Below are 21,428 nucleotides of genomic sequence, written 5' to 3' on the forward strand. Positions count from 1 at the left end.
AAAAATTCAACATCGCTGCTGAACTGAGCTGAACAATTTTTATTAGGAAGCAAACGCGCCCAGAGCTCAAGGGTGTCCAAGAGCCTCCAAGAATTTTGTGTCGGCGAACGCACCCATATGTCAAAGAGGTGCAAGAGCCTCGAAGAATTTTAGTCAGAGACTGAACGCACCCTGAAGAATTGTCAGTAGGAAACGAATGCACCCAAAACGCAAGGGTGTTCCAGAGCCTTCAAGAATATTTTTGGTGGGAAGCAAACGCACCCCCAACACAAGGGTGACCATAACCTCGAAGGCATTTTGTCGGGAAACGAACGCACCCTGAGTTCAAGGGTGTGCCATCGCCTTGGCAGTGTGGGTGCCGGCTATGAGCGGGAAGGCCACCCACGGCTCCTTCTACACCGTGGGTCTGGTCTCCACTCCGGCGCCGCACCACCTCTCCACCACCACCAAGGGCACCACCACCACCACCTACTCCGCCACCTTCACCACCACTCCGCTACGCCACTTGGACTACACTCTGGCCAGCATGTCGTCAGGTTACACTCTCCCTCCTCTGTCGTACACCCCAGGGGCCGCTACACTTGCCCCTGCCACTGTATGTCCGGCCACGCCCCCGCCCGTCGCTGCTCCTACCACACCGCCACCCACCACGCCTCCGCCAGCCACTTTCACACACGATTTACACTCAACCTCTCCAGGGCCTCCACGTGATTCCTTCTCTCCTGTAGAAACCTCCTGTGTCCCTTCCTCCTCCACATCTTTAGCACCTTCATGTATCTCATCCACTTCCCTTCCAACCACCACCAGCCCCCCGACCTTTCCCCGCTACGGCACTGGAAGCACGTTTACCAGTCGATTTGCTTGCACCACACGACCCGGGGCAGTCACCAGCCTCACTCGGTCCACCCTGGTCACCACCCTCACCACGCATGGCCCCACGGTCACCACCTACACCACCTACAACCCTGCTGTTAATAAGTTCACCACGCACACGCCCAACACCACATCCTCCTCCGGTTTTTTAAGATACCGTCCTTTTGCTTCCACTCGTCCACCTACCACCACAGCAACATCACCACACCCTCAGCAGGTATACACACTCTCTCCAACCCGTGCAGAAGGCCCTAGCGATGCCCCAGCCTCCCCTCCGCCGGATACCAGGTCACCTTACCCTCCCCCTCCTAAGGTGACCCTCGCCAGCACCGCAACAGCGCACCGTCCCGCACCGACTTGGCCGTTGAGGGTCACACTCGGGGCGTCTGAGGGCTACGACAACCTCAACCTCGACCTGAGCGAGGACGAGGGGCCCTCCAGGAGTCAGGTCCGGACGCACATGACCAAGGAGCAGTTTCTGGGCCTACCGCAGCCTGACCTGGAGCTGCTGGAGACCGGGGAGCGAGGTTAGTCTTGGCTCGTACAGGTCAGCAACTAGGTAAGTCCTTCACCACAACTTTTGAGTCGTACTGTAAACGGCATTAGAGATTTCGTAACACCTTTTCCTTTTTTATTTATTCAGCGTACTACACATGTTTATCCCATTTTATGTCGTTGATGCAAACTGTGTCGGGATAAAATCAGTTAGCTACACACAAGAGAATGTTCAAGCGTGATATGCAAAATAAATAACAGAGGAAGAAGTGTTACGAAGCCTACACTCAAAGAATGGACCATCATACAACACACGACATACAACACGCCTTATTGTCACTGGAATAGGTGGCTCCTTAACGTTTCTTCACTACTAGCATTCTTTCAGTAGGCTCGTTAGTTTTGAGCAAAGAATATAGTCTCAAAAAACCTTAAAAGTCATACGGCAGAATATAATGGCGTGGTATACAAAACATAAGACTGGGAAAGACGTGATAGAAAGTTACTATGCCCAGGAGAATGTTGTCACACTTCACTACAACCCTTGCTTTTAGTAGCTACAAATGAAATCCTCCTCAATAAATGAGTAAAATATATATATAAATAAGTTAGTAAATAAAGTTCCAGTAACTGCTCAGTCTCTCACAGTGACACGATTCTTTATATACTGTTTTATTCATCTTTTTTCTTCAGGTTAAGGTGGCCTGTCGTCTTCAAAATATTAACTACACTATTTCTTTATTCTTGGGCATCCTTTAGGGCTGTCCTCAATAAATGGATTCAAGTATTTTTGCATCTCTCAGTCTGTCTGTCTATCTGTCTATCTTCCCATAGCCAGACGCCTTAATCCCGTGAGGGGCGGCCACGAACAAATCACCTCCATGTCGCCATGCCCCCTGCCATTTCGCTGCCTTCTCCCCAACTTACACCCCCCTCTTTCATACACCACCCTCCCTCATAATTATAATCTGTCATTCTTATCCATTCCTAATCCACTTATTTCCTATTCTAACCACACTCTAGATCCAAAAACCTTAATCCCGAAAGAGGTAGCTACAAACGAATCACCTCCACGTCACCCTGTCCCTCACTTAACTTCACAAATATTCATAACTAACTCCCCACTCCCCATCACTCCTCCTTACATACAGTAGACTGATGGTCCTACACTCCCAGTCTCTTTAGCCTATTCAGTCCCACCCCGTAGTTTTTTTTTATATAAACCCCTCTTGCTGTCTCCAGGTGATTCCAGCTTAGGAGGTTACCATTGGACTGAAGGGTGTGTTATAAAGGCTAGATTATTTAACCCCTCCAGGTCGGAAAATCCCTCATCTGTAGTAAAATCGTCTGAAGGTTGGTAGAGTGAAAAATATGCCATCGGAAAGAAGGGGTGAACAGTACACACGCATTCCTACTTCTGTATTCCACAACAACTTTCCCGCTCCACAACAACTCCACTATTCCTCAACAACTCCACCATTCCGCAACAACTCCACTATTCCGCAACAACTCCACTGTTCCGCAACAACTCCACTGTTCCGCAACAATTCCACTATTCCGCAACAACTCCACTATTCTGCAACAACTCTATTCCGCAACAACTTCTCTTTTCATCAACGTCTCTTCCGCAACAACTACTCTACTCCACAACAACCTCTATTCCGCAACAACTTCTCTTCCACAACAACCCCAGTATTCCACAGCTCCTGTATTCCGCAACAAGTCCTCTGTTCCGCAACTGTACAGCTTGCAGATCCGCACAAATTGACCTCTGCATTATCTGTTTAAATGTACTGGTTTGTGCACTCATTGTAATCACTGTTCTTCTTTGGCACATGATTCTGCACCTCCACATGTACAGTCAGCCCCAAAAAGCATCGTCCATCTTACCGCACCTATCATTCTCACAGGCAAAGCATTGTGATATATGGGGCACCCTGTAATTATAAGTGCAAATAGTGTCCTTGGTTATGATTAAGACACGAAATCGCATAAATCGTCACAAATTGGAGGGTATATTATTTTCTTTGAGTCAGTATGTTATTAAATGTCACATATTGGCTCGTATATTTTTTTTGTGGCAGATGTCACATATTGCAGGGTATATTTCTTGTGGCAGTATGTTATTAGATGTCACATATTGCAGGGAATATTGCTTGAGTCAGTATTTTTTTTTTTTTTTTTTTTTTTTTTTTTTTTTTTTTTTATGCGAGGAAGAAGGAACCAAAGGCCATGAGCCCGCAGTAACAGTTCCCTCCAAGAGAAAAACAAAATACAATAGAGAGCCAAATTCAAGATCCGATCATTTTGAGATGCCTGGACACACTACGTTTGAAAGACTGGAGATCATAGGCAGGAGGAAATACAGACAGAGGGAGACAGTTCCAGAGCTGACCTGTTGCATAAATGAAAGACTGGGAGTAACGGTTAACTCTTGCATTAGAGAGTTGGACAGAAAAGGGATGAGAGTTTGCTGCCAGACGGGTGCTACGCGCCCGTCGTAGAGGTGGAGGAATGCAAGCAGACAGTTCAGAGGAGCAGTGACCATTAAAGTAGCGATAGAAAAGAGATAAAGATGCAACAGTGCGGCGAAGAGACAGAGGTTGAAGGGAGTCAGTAAGAGGAGGAGAGTTAATGAGACGAAAAGCCTTTGACTCCACCCTATTGAGAAGAGCTGTATGTGGGGAGCCTCCCCACACATGAGAGTTGTACTCCACACAGGGGCGGATAAAACCTCTGTATAGAGTCAACAATTGTGCAGGGGTAAAGAAAGAGCGGAGTCGGCTTAGCACACCCAATCTCTTGGAAGCAGATTTTACAAGAGATGTAATATGATCTTTCCAAGATAAGTCGAGTAAATGAAACCCCAAGCATGTTCAAGGATGATGCAGGATTAATCTGAATATTATTAAACATTAGTGGGTATACCTGTGGAAGATTTTGTCGGGTTGATAGGTGTAAGAACTGAGTCTTAGATGCATTAAAGACAACCATATTATTTTTACCCCAGTCAGAGATATGAGCCAAGTCAGACATTAGGTGTGCCATAGCCTCATCCCTTGTTTCTTGAAGTAACTGTTGAGATGGGCGTTGCGGGAACCGAATGGAAAGATGAAGGGTGGAGTCATCAGCGTATGAGTGGATAGGGTTAGATGTACAGCTTAGAAGATCATTGATGAATAAAAGGAAGAGAGTTGGTGATAGGACAGAGCCCTGAGAACACCACTGTTGATAGATCTAGGAGAAGAACGATGGCCGTCTACGACAGCGGCTATAGAACGACCAGAAAGGAAGCTAGCGATGAAGGCACAGATAGAAGGATAGAAACCGTAGGAGGGCAGTTTGGAAATTAAAGATTTATGCCAGACTCGATCGAAAGCCTTTGAGATGTCAAGTGCAATGGCAAAGCTTTCGCCAAAGTCCCGAAAGGAGGATGACCAGGAGTCTGAAAGGTAGGTGAGAAGATCGCCAGTGGAGCGTCCCTGACGGAACCCATACTGACGATCGGAAAGAAGGTTGTGATAGGAAAGATGCCTTAAAATTTTTATTAAGAATTGACTCGAAAACTTTTGAAATACAGGACGTTAAAGCAATTGGACGATAGTTGGAGGGTTGGGAGTGGTCACCCTTCTTTGGGACTGGCTGAATGAGAGCAAACTTCCAGCAAGAAGGAAAGGTACAAGTTGACAGACAAAGGCGAAATAGCTTGCCTAGGCAGGGTGTAAGCACAGAAGCACAGTTTTTGAGAACAACAGGAGGGACTCCATCAGGCCCATATGCCTTGTTAGTACTGAGGCCAGTAATGGCAGAAAATACATCAACTGAAGAAATTTTAATGTCAGCCATGAGGAAGTCAGAGTGGGGAAGTGATGGAGGAACAGCACCGGAATCGTCTAAGGTGGAATTGGAGGAGAAAGTCTGTGCGAAGAGATCTGCTTTATCAGTAGAAGAAATAGCTACAGAACCATCAGAGTAGAAAAGAGGAGGGAAGGATGATGAGGTAAAGTTGTTAGAAAGATTTTTGGCAAGGTGCCAGAAGGAGCGAGAAGAATTCGAGTTGGAGAGTTGAGAGCATTTAGTATGGATGAAATTATTTTTAGTAGAGCGAAGAACAGACTTAGCACGATTCCGGGCAGAAACGTAAAGATTATGTGATTCAGGGGTGGGTTGGCTCCGGTACCTTTTGTAGGCCCTCTCCTTGTTGCGGACAGCATTAGAACAAGCGTGATTAAACCAAGGCTTTCTTGCGTTAGTCAAAGGATATGAGAAAGGAATGTATGCTTCCATGCCCGAGAGAATAACCTCCGTAATGCGCAAGGCACACTCAGATGTCTCACGGCCATGGAAGCAATAATCATTCCAGGGAAAATCAAAGAAGTACTGCCTGAGGGCCTCCCAGTTCGCAGCTCCAAAATGCCAGAGACGACGTTTCCCTGGAGGGTCCGCAGGCCGTACTGGAGCGATAGGACAGGTTAAGGTAATAAGGTTGTGATCGGAGGAGCCCAACGGAGAGAAAAGATTAACAGAGTAAGCAGAAGGATTGGTTGTGAGGAAGAGGTCAAGTATGTTGGAGCTCTCTCCAAGGCGGTCAGGGATACGGGTAGGGTGCTGTACAAGCTGCTCTAGGTCATTAAGGATAGAAAAGATGTATGTTATTAAAGGTCGCATATTGGAGGATTCATTTTTCTGAGGGAGTGTTAATAGATGTCACGTACTGGGGGAAGCAGCCTAGGTATATAGATAGATAGATAGTTAATAGATTCATGTGCGTCTGCAAAACTCGCTCACTTTCACAACCATCGATCCCCCATGTGTTCCATACTTCTCTCTCTCTCTCTCTCTCTCTCTCTCTTTACAGGTGTAAGTGTCATCTCCTACCTCGACTATCATGCAGCACGACTTAGTTCAGCATTCAAGTTATGGAAATCGCCCAGTTCCATCACATGAAAACAGAATCATAGTCTGAGTTAAAAATAGCCACTGTAGAGAAAGGGCTAACTTTACCGCGAGCCAGACAGCTGCAAATCCGTCCCCTTCCCGCCGGATCGAAAAACATGCAAGATGGAGGACCCGAAATGTCAAGGCAACGAGTTTTCCTATTTTGTCTTGTTTCTCCACACGAAGAAGTATTTAGCGTTAACCCTGACCCACAGATACAAACATATACTTCAGCTTTATAAAGAGTCTGCTTAGTTGTATATCCAGACGGTTATATTTGGTTATATTTCGTGATGTATAACCCTCTCTATCGGCGCTTCCCTGTAGGCAGTTATATAATTTCCTCTTAGCGTTCTGGGGTCGTATTCACGGACTTTCTTGAGCTTCAGGTGTATATAATATTGCTCATTGATGCTTTTGGCCTTTATTCACGTCAGGGGAGGCTCCGTATCACTCTTCCCTAATCGATTTATTTTGGAACTTACACTTTGATTATCCTTTTTTGTTGATTTTTTTACTCTTATTCACGTTTACATGGGAGCCTGCTTATCACTTCTCCCTAAGCGATTTATTTTGGACCTTACACTTAGGTTATCCTCTTTCGTTTTTTTACTCTTCTTCACGTCGACATGGGAGCCTTATCACTTCTCCCTAAGCGATTTATTTTGGACCTCACACTTCAATATCCTCTTTCGTTGAAGCTTTTTGACTTTTATTCACGTTGACATGGAAACCTTATTACTTCTCGTTAAGCGATTTATTTTGGACCTTACACTTTGGTTATCCTCTTTCGTTGATGTTATTGGCCTTTATTCACGTTGACATGGGAGCCTGCTTATCACTTCTCCCTAAGCGATTTATTTTGAACCTTACACTTTGCCATCCTCCCGTTCACTGTTTACGTCATTCAACTCTCGACATAAGTTCGCCCCAGTACCATGCGCGGAAAGATTCAGGTGCTCAGTGTAAAGAACCCCCCCTGATGCGATGGTCGTGTCCGTTAGTGTAGATTTAAATTTACCGTATGCTTTGAAAATCTGTTTCATCGAAAACTTGGCCGCGAAATCTACCCCTGCTGGTGTGGGCGCCTGTTTTGTTATGTAGATTACGGGGTGTCAAGCAAGTTCTCTCTCTCTCTCTCTCTCTCTCTCTCTCTCTCTCTCTCAACTTTAGGAGGTCATCGTAGAGGAAGTTATGGGTAAAAATTGTTATATCAAGCTGGTCCTAATTCTTAACAGTTAAAAAGGTACAGTTATTGATGAACATATGGGGTAATTATGAGGCAGGCCATTTTCGCCCGTATATTTATCTGTCTATCTATCTATCTGTTGTCAAACTCCTGAATCCCGTAAATGGTGGCCACAAACAAATCCCCTCCTGGTCGTTCTGATCTCCATTTGGCTGCCCTTCCCCTTCGACTCACACCCCCTCCCTCACATATCCCTCCACTCCTTCGCAGTGTTACATAATATGTTTCATTCAGCAAGATAACCTCATGGAGATAGAGAGAGAGAGAGAGAGAGAGAGAGAGAGAGAGAGAGAGAGAGAGAGAGAGAGAGAGAGAGAGAGAGAGAGAGAGAGAGAGAGAGAGAGAGAGATACCCTGTGTAAGTGGATATTTCGGCCCTAATCAGCTCGGCGTGGGTACCCAAGTGGACAGGAGAGACTGGAGGAGCGACGTCGAGGTGGAGTGTGGGGCCTTTCCCTCTTCCCCACCTCCTCCTCCTCCTCCACCACCTATACCACCACCTTCACCACCACAGCGGACGGAGTGGCCACCAGCGTCTTCGCCACCACCACCACCACCACCACCACGAGCACCACTGGGGGCGGAACTTATTACAACCAGGTGGGGTGGTAATAGATACTCTCTCTCTCTCTCTCTCTCTCTCTCTCTCTCTCTCTCCTTATCATTATCCTCCTATTACCAGGCGAATTTTTTCGTTGTTTAAAGATCTGTGATAGCAAAGGAATTACTTAAGATTGTGCTAGACCACTTCAGTTCGAAACATCTGCAGCAGTAGTAAGTAGTTCTAGTAGTGAGTAGTAGTAGAAGTAGTAGTAGTAGTAGTAGTAATAATAATAATAATAATAATAATAAAAGTAATAGTCATTAGCGTATTGAACGGGTTAATTGACAGTTATGCATTATACTCTTTTCAATTTAACTTGACCTAAAATCTCTCCAGTATCAGTGATTATGATGCTAGTCATGAAGAAGTGCGATGGAAACGTTGTAGAGATATCGTATTGTCTTGTTCTGTTTGTCAATGAATCGTGTAAAATAACATACCAAAGAACGAAAATCTGGGTCAAGGTGAACGAACTCTAATGTAACTCACCATTTTGCCCTCGTCATCTGTGGATCATCTCTATATTAAGTTGGTTTCTCGGGTTATTTATTTATTTATTTATTTTTTTAATAATCGAATGGAGTCCAGGATGTGCGATGTAAGATATTTTCAGTGATAAAGACAATCAAAACTTGTAATTTTTTAATGTCGCGTTTTCAAATACGTTAATGTTATTCACGCGGTGCCCACTTATGGAGGGAAACAAGATCAGTCCTCGTCAGCCAATCAGCTTCTTCGTTTCTTGTGGCGGGCGGCACATTCATTCATAAAAAATATTACTACTACTACGTGTTTACTCCTGACGGGGGTTGCCGGATGTCCACCACCTTACAACTCACACTAGGGTGCAGAGGCAGTGTTCGGCGAGGGTTGCGTGAGTGGTTAGGACGTAAAAAGAATGGTGTTAGCTGTATTGATATGTAAAATGTGCGTGAGAAATGCGGGACGAAAGATGTGAACATTCTTATGGTGTAGTGAAGACTGCAGTCCATAAATCTGAGATGCAAAGGTATCCGAAGGAACTTGCCACAAATATGCTTAAGACAAATAATTTTGCCTCCGACACACACACGATTACTCTCATTCAAAATAATACAGTTAGTGATTCATTTTCTTTATACTGCATCCCAATGATGTCAGTGATGCCTGGCCTTCGCGTACGGATGGGTGCACAGAAGACGGCAAACCAAATGTTGATAAGTCGCGTGTTCCGTGACTCTTATTCCTGATTTTTATATAATTATGTACTGTACTGGTCTCACAGAAGAACGTGGGAGGGCAATATGTTCCTGATTAATTGGAAACATGTCAAAATCGGCTATGAAACGTGTGCAAAAATATGGCAAGAGTGAGTGGCAGTGCAGTGATGTCTAAAAATAGCGAGATGCAGTGATGGTGGCCGTTGTGTCCTCTGCACTATGTGGTTACCCTCAATGCCTTCGTACGTAGAGGAGGCAAGATGGTGTGAAATTCATATCTACCACTTGTACTGTGAAGGAATGGTCGTGGGCTGCCGTTGTCAGGTCCATGAGTCAGCTGTGGGAGATTACGTCGTCACTCAAGTGGTAGGTTGCAGCCACACATGCAAATCACCCGTGTAATTGTCAGTTGCCAGTCTAACCGATGTGATTAACTGTTGATAGAGGATTTTATCAGTGGCTGTGGTAATCAGACACGTAGAAAGATCCTGAATTTGATATCACGTACTTACAGATCGCCATACTCGCCCTAAGCCCTTCACTTCACCGACGGTAGTGCTCCGCGGCTTAAGTTTGAACTGCAGGTGGTGAACTAAGCCCGCACCAGCCTGTATTTAAGCTGTTTGAATGTTGTGCCTACGAATGATTAACCTATTTCTTTAGCTCAAACGGATCGGTGCACTTGTCTGATTTGTGTTCACTATTAAAGGCAAAATTAATGAATGTCAGAACTATCCGTCTCCAATATATATAGCCAGACGCCTTAATCCCAGAAGGGGTGGCCACAGACGAATCGCTCCCTAGTCCACTTGTCCTCCTCCATCAAGCTACCCTCTCTCCAACTCACACTTCTTTCATATACCTCTCCACCTCATCCCTCCATTCCATCCTCACTCTCCCCCCGATATATTTGAAAACTGAGATGAATTTTAAGAGTGGATTATGACGTTTCCAAGTGCAAGAATTTTAAGTCTTGTATCAACATTAAACATACAGCAAAACAATGCTATACTGTGAAACGTGAACCCTGTGGACTGCAGGCTGAAATTGCCCTCCTCCTGCAGTCTACAATTCAACTTTGGTGGACAGGGAGGTAGTAGAGGAACATTTGTAAATAAGTTTGTGAATTATTGTTACGAAAAGAAGTTAATTACGAAAAGAAGTTAATTGTAAGTTCAGAGTATAGTTACGAAAAGAAATTAATTGTAAGATCAAATTATAGTTACAAAAGTTGAAATTATAGTTACGAAAAGAAATTAATAATATTGTAAGTTCAAATTATAGTTACGAAAGTTCAAATTATAGTTACGAAAAGAAATTAATTGTTAGTTGGTGAATTCGTCCTTAGGCAGCCAACAGCCAGGAGGAGGAGGGCGGTGGAGGCGTGTGGACGGTGGAGGGAGGCGAAGCTCTCCACAACAGGTCATCTCTCCTCCAAGACCCCTCCTCCACCTCTCCACCCAACGGGAGGAAAGCTTCTCCAACTCCTCCACTCCCTCACCCAGACGCCTCCGACTCCACCTTCGCCCTCCACGACGTCTCGCTTAGAGGTGAGTAGTAGTAGTGGCAGCAGCAGCAGCAGTAGTAATAGTAGTAGTAGTAGTAGTGTCTTCCTCTGTCCGTATTTCCTACTGCCTATGACCTCCAGTCTTTCAAACGCATTGTGTCCAGGCATCTGGAACAGATACTGAATTTGGTTCGTTATCTTGTTTTTGTTCATTCTTGGAGGGAACAATCTTGCGGGCCACTGGCCTTTGGTCCCTTCTTCTTTGCTTAAAAAATGGCCTTTGAGCCTGTGATGGGTCAATCAATCTCTATCCTGGGATAAACAACCACTAAATGAGACAGTCCGGTCTTTGCATAGGGGTGAGAAGTAGTAAGCGAGTGTATGAGGATTATGTGAATGGAAGGAGAGGCAGACCGAGAACGAGATGGAGATAAGTGGGAGAGTATGTAGGGGGCGGTGCTGTGTGTGTGTGAGAGAGAGAGAGAGAGAGAGAGAGAGAGAGAGAGAGAGAGAGAGAGAGAATAATGAAGACTGGGCCCTGTGGGCCATAGCAGCAAGGCAGATTGGGAAGGAGAGGCCGACATCGTGGGAAGCAAGGACCGATAAGCTTGTGTTGTATTATCGGAAATTTTAAGTTATCACTGATAATAATCTTTTTGGTGCCATGAACCTGCCTATGTATTTTATTATACTACATAGAACTGTCTTATTCATTTGAAGGATATTCGGCCGCTGGACCTCGGCTACGGAAAATGTCTCTGCCCTACGGAAAGCTGATAGTAAAAAGAAAAATGTAAGAGTGCTTTTCATATTTTAAAGTTGCATGATTTTATACTAATTTGGCAAGTTTTGGGTTACTCGACACTATTCGTGGAATTATCGGTGAGGTCATCACTAAGTTGGTGGATTCGGCAGAGACGACTGTAAGGAGTAGTCCTGTAAATCAGAGTTATATCACTTTTTATAATTCATCTTGGTAAATAAGATAATCACTGTATTTTAGCAAAGTTCAGAAATCAATGGAAGCCTCATTATTCCAGTACTCCGTGAACAGTTTATTTGCTGATCTTGACAGTGGTACCTGTGATTTCCGGAGTAAAAATTTTATGATGTCGAAAGTTAGCGCAAATTTTCGTAAAAGAATAAGTTGTAAATGTGTCAGTCGGTTGAAACTAATAGAATATTGAAAGTTAGGAGGTGGCGAATTGGTGACTTTTAGTCGAAGCTGCAGCTTGTGGTTGGGTTGGTACCCCTGAGTCATGTAAATATAGGTATATAATTGTGTTTTTGCGGTTGATGTGTGTCAGAAAACATCATTACTTATATCATAAACAAGATGTACTCTAGAACTTCTGCGTTAGTGGAGTAGGTGTTATTTGAAGTACAGAGACGGACCAGAGGGTTGGCAGGTCTGATATCGACATCAACACGGACACAAACAAACTCCTTCAGTACAAAAGTGGAACCATACGGGGACGGGCACCAGGGCCTCATTCATGGGCTGGAACCATGTCTAGACCTGGGCATGGGATGTTATCTGACCAGTGACCCCCGCCCAGTGCAGTCCTAGGGAGTTGGTGGACTGGGCATGGAAATGCTGCGAAGGACAAATAGATCAGATGTGGTGGACCTATTCAGAGGTGAGAACAGCGGCTCGTGTATAGCCTAATTTGTTCATTAGGTGCTGTTTTTGGTATAGTTTTCGTGTACAATAGTATCTGAAATGGCCAGGAGGTATAGAGTATTGTGGTGATATGGAGGGTATATAAATTAGAGTTAGGTGTTATGGAGGTGCAGTCTGCCTGTAACTTCACCATCTTGTTCCACTCTGAGTCTCTAGAACAGTGCACAGTCCTTGGCAGGAGGAACAGTCGAACAACCACATTATATTAAAGATGTTATCGTACCTGTACAAAGTATATAAGAGTAACTGCTTCACAATGAGGGGCCCCCTTGGGTGATCATACTGAAGGGCGTAGTGAATTGCACGTGTACAAACCAGTATTATGGCAAAAATTGAAATAATATGTATTTTTTATTTTTTTACTGAAATAATCAAATTAGGCAAGAAATTTAACTGTCAAAAAACGTAGGTATGATTGCTCTGAGTGTAATTTAGTATATATACAAAAGCGGACAAATTCTAGCTTATATTCTAACAGTGCATAAAATTTGGGCAGGAATATGGTAGCCTTAATACGTATGATTAGTTAATTTCAACTCAGTTACTTTTAGGAATCTTTGGGTGCAAAAAAAAAAGGCTTGAATTGGAAAATCAGTTTATGCCTATACTGTATTGCTTCTTCGTAAGTGATCATTCTCAATACTGTAATTGTTATGGTATTATTTTACTTCCATATAACCACAGAATCTCATTATTTTGGACATAGGAAATCATTATACTGGATTAGTCTGCGATATTCTCCACTGTAAGATATTAATGACATTTATCAGTAGTGAAATTTACATTGAAATATTACATGAGAGAGTAATTTGGTTGGCTGCCATGTCGTTAAAGTTGATGAGGTAGTTGGAACTGTATTAGCGAGTCATGTTCGATAGGTTAAGTTGAATAAGTATGCCTGGGTTAGTTCAGTACCTAAACTAATTTAACTAAAGAGATTAGAATGTAATTGTGCCATTGCAGATTGCTCTGTTTCTCCATATTAAGAGATATAGTACCAGGTATTAGGAACTTACTGAATTGAACTTAACAGCCTTATAAGTAATATCAAAGTTTACAGAGATAATAATTGTGTCCAGAACTGTAAAACTGGATACGGGTAATAGCCTGTATTGGCCATGAGCCGTCATTAAAAAATTGTATAGGAAACAATCGGACACCTATAACCCCCATAGGGTGTAAGGTTAGCTTATTGTTGTTCAGGTCATTTTAGCTGTACAAGATCACCCAAGCACTTGAGACAAACCTGAAATGCTAACACTGTAAATGCATTCTAACTGGATATGGTCAGAAGTGGTTTCCATTTGAGGGGCAGTTGGAGGTGTGCTTTATTGCTGGTACCAAAACTGTGATGAGGAGGGAAAAGAAGATAGCCATCCCATAGAAGTCTTCTTTCTGCCAAACAAGCCATGACACATTTTGGAATGCAGGATAAACATTCATACATCATCCTTTCCCATAGGAGAACTGGATTCAAATGGCACTGTGACCTCTGTGTGTCACTTTGGAGCTTTTAAGCACTCGAGTAACAAAACAGAGGTTTTTGTACAATGAAAGCTTGGATATGATAATGTAAAAAAAATTCTTTCATGGCATACTTCTTTGAAAGCCTTACATGAGACCATGACAGTACAGTATGGTATGTAATGTGAAAGATCGGGACTGCTGCAAGCGAGTGGGGAGTGACAGATCAGTAGCAAAGAGAACATGCTTGAACCATCTGATGATCTGTGATTCTGAGACAACATTGATCCATTCAGAGTGGAAGATTTATACGAAGTTGGATAAAATTGTATGGAGACCGCAAAAAATAGGAATTAATATTAACTATAGCACTGTGCCTGTATAGGCTAGGGTGTTTAATCTGATTGACATCTGTAATCTTATTCAGCACAGGTGATGGTCAAGTGTAGTCAGATTGGAAGGTTGATTTAACTAGTAATCAAAAACTCATTTGTAACTCATAACTAAGGCTCACTGAATTTCATGCAACCAAGACTTTATATTTGAGTTGTGGGAGTGGCTAAGTTCCTTCAGAAGAAAATGGATCAGCCATAGAAAATAAATATTGTTGAAAAAATACCTGTGACATGTATACAGTATGCATACATATTGTACACACTTATCTTTTAGGGAGTGGCCGAGTCTCGTTAGATGAATTCGGACCAACTGTACAGTCACAGTAATAGGGCATCCCTGAAACCATATTCTGTTGCTCCTTCATCCTAGCCAAGTCCACTCATCTGTCTGTCAGTTGCTTGATGCCTTAATCCTATAAGGGGTGGTCACAAACAAATTACCTCCATGTTGTCCTGTCCTCTGCCATTTGGCTGCCCACCCTCAGTTCACACCCCTTTTTGTCATATACCATATCTCTCCACTGTATCCCTCCATCTCATCCATGGTCTCCCACTCTCTCTGTCTCCACCTCACTCACATACATTCTTCTAGTCTGTCCTTCTCCATCCTTTCCACATGGCCAGCTCATCAACCCATTTAATGCAGCGACCAATCCATAATTTCCTCTGAACCACGACTAGATGATTATATTCAGCTTAGGAGAGCAGATTGAAGTAAATATTCTTATGCCTTACATTTCATCCTCCCACCCCAGCCACCATCAACCTGTTTTAATTCTGTTACAGTTAGCTTAAGAAAGGCCACATATTGAAGGGGTTGATGGAAGGTTGGCTATTGCTGTTTGCTGATAGAGGAATGGGGCAGACTGTAAGTTGGAGAGATGTCAGCCTGATGGGAGAGGACAGGTGATAGACTGTTTGTGTCTGCCCCTTCTGGGATTAGGGCATCTGGTGGTAGATAGATAGATAGGTGCTGTATTAGATGTAACCACAGTGTAGAGACATAAGGACTGCTCCAGGTTTTAGCTTTTTTTTTTTTTTTTTTTAAATAGCAGATCGCTTGCATATTGTTTCGAGCTGAAATGCCTTTACAGACACGGGTGTGGGAAGAAACCTTGTCCCTCCGTCCACACAAATGTAGCCACTTTAGTCTGGTGATTTTTAACATTTGCCTTGTGAACAAGTCTCAGATAATGACGGTGGGATGTCTTCGCAAAACACCCTTACACATGGCATATAATGAAAAGCACTAAACCTCATGAAATGTGTAAATTAAAACGGACAATGGGACACACTGGCTGCTCAAAACTCACTGATGTCCTGGCTCTGGGACCCAGCCAGGTGAATGCCCTGGTGATGTCACGGGCCAAGGTGATCAGCCATAGATGACCAACGCAAAACCTGCCTTGTTTTGGTCCAGGTATAAGCCCTGCTTGAGTCTCTACACTGGATGTAACCATTTGATTGTTGGTTTCCCAATTACCGAATGAAATATTTTAAGTGACCACAATGATTAAATTGCTAGTTGAAATTGCATGCATAATTAAATTTCACAACGATGAGTATGACGGAGTTCAAGCACACTCAGATCTTTTACTTCATCTTCTTTAGTACAATGACTTAATCTTATTCATGTGGCTCCCACACAATTCTTTTCAGGTCAGGAGAGGCCAACACAAATTAAGATGTTAATGGCATTCGCTAACCCATTCACAAGAAATCACCCGTACATTTAACGAAATCGTGTTGAGGTAGTAAGATTATACCTCAAAATTGCATCACTGGATTGATGGGGTTGTTTTTATCATTTCTTGAGTGTCAGGGCGCTCGTAAGTCTGGCAGTGTTGGTTTTGGGATCGGGCGAGTCGTGATAAATAATTTTGTATATTGATTAGGTGTGGGAACCCTGTTGCATTGTGTAGGCTGTTGTATGCAAGTCAGAGGTCTGCCCTTCAGCTGTAATGTATTTATGGTAATATGTTGATGGAGAACTTATTACAGTGATCAGGTTGTACGAGGCTGTAATAATGCTTTTATCGGTACACAGGTAAGGCTCTGTATTTGCCTTCATCGTAATTTTTTGGTTTGGCGCTTATTAACTGTACACTGATAATGTTCTATGACTATTACTGTTTAGGATTGGCTTATTTGATTACACGTTAGGTTTTTCATCGTTTAAATGTTCACAGCGGAGAACATTTTGCCGTACATGGAATTGGCATACTAGCTGTATCATAAATTTCACTTCAGCAAGCCTTACAGTTGCTGTATCTTAACTGCTGAGCGATAACGAGAGATCAGTAGAATATGGTACCAGTCACGAAGTGCTGTGGATGCATGACAAGTATTGCCATATTGTCATTAAACCACGGGCAATAGGATGCAGAAGGGGGAAAATCTACTTTAAAGTGAATGATTTTTTTTTTTTTTCCCTCCATTGTTTGTATGTTTAGAGAACATGGTTTCCACATGATAGACAAGTTGGCAAAGGTAGTTGGGTTGGCAGTGTATGGGCTGCAAGCTAGTGTATTTATACCTACCCTGACGCCATAGCATAAATGGGGAATTGAGAAGTACAAGTCAGTGTGGCGGAAATGTTTATAGGTCAAATTAACTCCTTCACTCTGATAACAGACGATTGCTTTCAGCGTGAGATAACGCTTTCGGAACCAGAGGGGTTTAAAATTCATCCTTATGTATATTCCGTTTAGCTGTGATGTTTTACTCCTTCACTCCGATGACATTTCGTGCTTCATAAAGGCGATTTTCTTCAGAATAGGTATTTGCGGGACTGGAGGGATTAAATACATCTTTTATTTCATCCGTTTAGTACGAGAGATCATTCCCAAGCTGAGTAAAATCGCATGGGGGTAACAGGAATATACTGTAGAAAGATGTTATTATGCCGAAGGGGTTAAAGATTGACGTTATGTATTGTCCCGAAAAAAAAAAAAAGAAAAGAAAGAACACTTGTATATGACGGTTTGGTGATGCCCTTATTCTGCTTTGCTATATTTGTTCAGTGTGTTTCGTGAATAATACTGAATTAATGTAGAATATCTGGTCATCTTGCTGCATTTCATGATGCAATGCATGGGGAAATTTCATTCATATCCCTGTTACAAACTCGGATGGTCATTGAGAGCAGGAAGGACATGCCGAAAGATGCGTCACACCTCACGTGCCTACCGAAGATGGAAAAAAAAATAAATTGAAACTGGTGACGTCATGGATGCCGTCAGACGTCAAATAAAGGTGCGTAATTAGGGATGAAAGTAGCATGTGAGCGTAGTTACACCCCAAGGTCGTAGGAGTATTCAGGCAGTGGTGTTTCTGCAGTTTTATTTTTTAGCATAATTGCAGCTGTGATAATGTAGTAGGTGAATAATAATTGAAAATCGCGAGTTTCGGACGCTTTCATTGCACCAGAGAAAACGGGAAATTGTAAAGAGATCGCCAACTATGATATTAAGTCAAACCACTAGGAATAATTCAATAGACTGTTTGTGGTAGTAATTTTGTGGTTTATTTCGTTTGGATATAATGACAGGACGAAATAGGTGTACATATTCGTAAATATCGGTTTTTACATGTTTTAGCGGCAAACTCACCGTATTACAGAATTCTGATAACAGATTATCCGTGTTGGTTGAAACTAGTCACGCACATGCATTCACGGAAGCAAGCTTATATATGAACATTCACCCCACGCACACTTTATCTACCTGTCTCTGTGTTTGTTGTGTGTGTGTATCACCACACACACACACACACACACACACACACACACACACCGGTGGATGTCAGCTTGATGTTTATAATCTGTTGCACTATTTATCGATAGATCAGTACCGGTACTCCAGTGAGATGGTATGGTATGCATGTGGAAATTTTTGGTCTCAGAAGCCATTGTTCTCAGCAATTTATTTTTCCGAATAAGCTTTTTTCTTTTTAAATGTACTTAGTTATCTGAGGCGCTCTGGCCGGTATTTCGGGATATATATGAAAAAGACATAGAGGGAGTACCAGGGTGAAATACGTATAATAAATCGCCAAGAAACAGGAGCTGCGACGCCTGGAATACCTGGAATATGTATCTTAAGTGATCTGATGGGTAGGGTTGTTAATGACCAGGGATTGGGTAGGGAACGATGACCTATTTTGGGGGGAGGGGGGGAGAGGAAGGGAAGGCTGAGGATTAGATGGAGGGATATGAGAGGAAGGTGTATATGAAGGGTGTGAGTTGGAGAAAGGGCCACCTAATAACAAGGGAGAGACGGACATAGAGGCGATTCGTTTGTGGTCACCGCTTATAGATAAATAGATTCTGGCTACTGTGAAACGAGTTTTTTCATCGTTTCATTGTTCGGAGAAGTGATGGTGGTGGTGGTGAGACGGAGGTGAAGGTAGGCTGTATTCCGTTTGTTTTTGCAGATTCCGTTTATTTCGTCTGACGGAAATGGGCCACTCATAACTTCAATACAGAGTCGTGGTTTCATGAAATTCATTGAAGCTTAATTATGAATCAGGAATTACTGCTTCATTACTGTGTGAACGAACCCACCAGTCTGACTACACGTGGCCATTAGCAGAGCTGAAGCGAGTTTTGGATTTGTCAAGTTAGAATAAAAATGTATGTACTGTAATAAGATATGAGCCACAAAAAAGTAATTTGGTGGAAGGGATTAACTACTTTAACTGCACCCTTTTTAATCTATCTTGGCCTGACATTGTCATCTGTCTATGGGATGTAACAGATGATTAACACTAGAATATGGTCAGTTGCGTAGCCAGGTCTCGTCAGATTAGAGAACCAAGGTGAGGCCAAGTCCTGTTCTGGAGGGGCTCGCTGCTACATATATATATTAACTAGCCCTAAATTTCAAATGGGAAGGGGGGGGGGAGAGATCTGATTGAGGGGGCCGGGACCTCTCCCTTCAAGGTCTCCTCGTAGCCACGCCACCGATTATGATGTTAGTTATGAAGTGGTGTAATGGAGAGATGTAGAAGTGTAGCATTGTCTTTTTCTACCACTGAGGTGTGTGAAATAGCTGCAAGAGGACGAAAATCTTGCCCAGATTAAGGTGAAACAAGTATAGAATATCGTTTATTTATATTGTATTCTTGCGTCCTACTGACGAGTTTCTTTAATTTGGGAAATTTATTGTAGTGAAGGGGTTAATGAAATTATTCCCGACCCCTCCTGCATGAAAAGTCTTCCCCAGGCTGAGTAAAATCGTCCTGAGGTAACAAAAATAACACGTAAAATACTTCCTGATAATGATTTTTTTTTTCTTTACTGGTGACAGTGCGGCAATTATGGTGGTGTGGTGGAAACGCAAGTTGTCATGATGTTCAGGCAGAGGGGCCTGGGGTAGTGACGTGGCAGGTATTGCTGTGGTGGGATGTATTAGGTTACTTCAGGTGACAGTAACGGTAAGTTGGTAACGGTATACTGTACTCTAACGTGACCTAAAATTGCCATCGCCATTTTGAATGCAGACCTGTATCTATAGATTGACATGAATATGACCCTAGTCACGAAGAAGTGTCGTGGAGAGGAAATAGAGCCATAGCATTGTCTTTTTCTGCCACTGAGCTACGTGAAATAAGTTGTAAAAGGACGGAAATCAAGGTCAGGCTAAGGTGAAAGCATCATGGCGTGGGTGTGGTGAGGAATGGACTGAAACGTTTACAGGTAAAACATATTATTTTGTGATGAAAACCTGTGATAAGAATGGTGATGGAAGAGTCATAATACCAGAGTTATTGACGAAAATCTGGGCCAAGTCAAGGTGAAAGCACCGTAGCGTGGGTGTGGTGATGGGATACATGTGTCTGAAACATTTAAAGGTAGAACATTTTTATTTTCTGTGATGAAAATTTGTGATAAAATATTAATGAAAGATGCCGCATCACCGTGAAGTTATTGTGCCTACTACAGCTTTGCCGTATTTACTAGCTACCGGTAAGTAATAGTGGTTTCCATTTGTAACGATAGTAAGCTAGATTAACAGCATTATTTAAGTTCGGTAATAATGTGCTGACAGCGGTGATGGGTACTTTACATCTAAAATATAGGCCATTTTTGCAGAGGTAGGATGTTTGTTCTGTACCCATGTCTAACCCTGCCCCAACAGTCCAACAAAACCTACAGTAACTTAGACCCTCCTTGAAAAGAAAAAGTGACAAACTCCGCTTCAGCTTGGGTGTAGCTTTTACAGTAATATATAATTCTAACCCAGCCATAACAGTCTAACCAAGCCTAACCTACACTCTCCTGGGAAAGAAATGGTGGCAAATACGACTGCGGTTCGGGAATTTAGTAATGTTTATGACCAGGGGAAATGTGGATGAGTGCGTGTCTGTGGCGAGATACCCGTAAGCACTGGAGATTATCCCTTACATCTTATCAAGGTGTTTTAGGTGTGGTGCGTCGCCTTCCCTCGCACTGTAGATGGTTTGTTCTCCGTGTAATAAAACTGGGCCGCTCTGAGAACTTGAATACTATACTATGGCTGCGTGGAAATCACTGAGGTTACGCGGTCGGAATGAGTCTCCTTGGTTACTAGTCAGATCAGCCCTCCAGTCTGACTACACCTGGCCATTAACTGAGCACAGAGGCGTTACCGGTACAGATCTTTTTCAGGATAAAGGCACACTATTAACCCACACATCTTATTTGGGGGGCATCCGGAATTTACCTTAGTCTGTTTTCTTGGGTGTAGTTTTGTTATAGTTAATGTAGATAATCCTTAGTTTGTGTCAGTAGATTATCTTTGTGTTTGGCTTCATTAAAATAGATTATCTTTGTGTTTAGTTGCATTACATTATACTATCCTTGTGTTTTAGTTTTATTACAATTTATTTTCCCTGTGTTTAGTGTTATTACATCTCTGTGTTTATTTTTATTACGTTAGATTAATCCATTCAGCTCGAGGGTAATATCTTCCTTTTATTCTTGCAAGTACCGAAGTTATTTAAAGGAGGACCCCAGTAGTTAAGGGGTGAATGAAGGATC

General features: G+C 42.9%; 1 protein-coding gene across 1 annotated transcript in view; it reads left to right on the forward strand.

Annotated features, from left to right (window-relative positions):
* The first annotated feature begins 364 nt into the window (after positions 1-364).
* LOC145396599 (uncharacterized) overlaps positions 365-21,428 on the forward strand; it is a 40,324-nt gene continuing 19,260 nt past the window's right edge. Inside the window, exons 1-3 of the mRNA XM_080269973.1 lie at positions 365-1,400; positions 7,940-8,154; positions 10,706-10,907. Of these exons, the coding sequence (XP_080126099.1) occupies positions 365-1,400; positions 7,940-8,154; positions 10,706-10,907 (1,453 nt within the window). The remainder of the gene's footprint in view (positions 1,401-7,939; positions 8,155-10,705; positions 10,908-21,428) is intronic.

The sequence above is a fragment of the Coenobita brevimanus genome, chromosome 38 (genome assembly GCF_032717465.1).
Source record: "Coenobita brevimanus isolate Jiangsu-jjx chromosome 38, ASM3271746v2, whole genome shotgun sequence".
Taxonomy (NCBI): domain Eukaryota; kingdom Metazoa; phylum Arthropoda; class Malacostraca; order Decapoda; family Coenobitidae; genus Coenobita; species Coenobita brevimanus.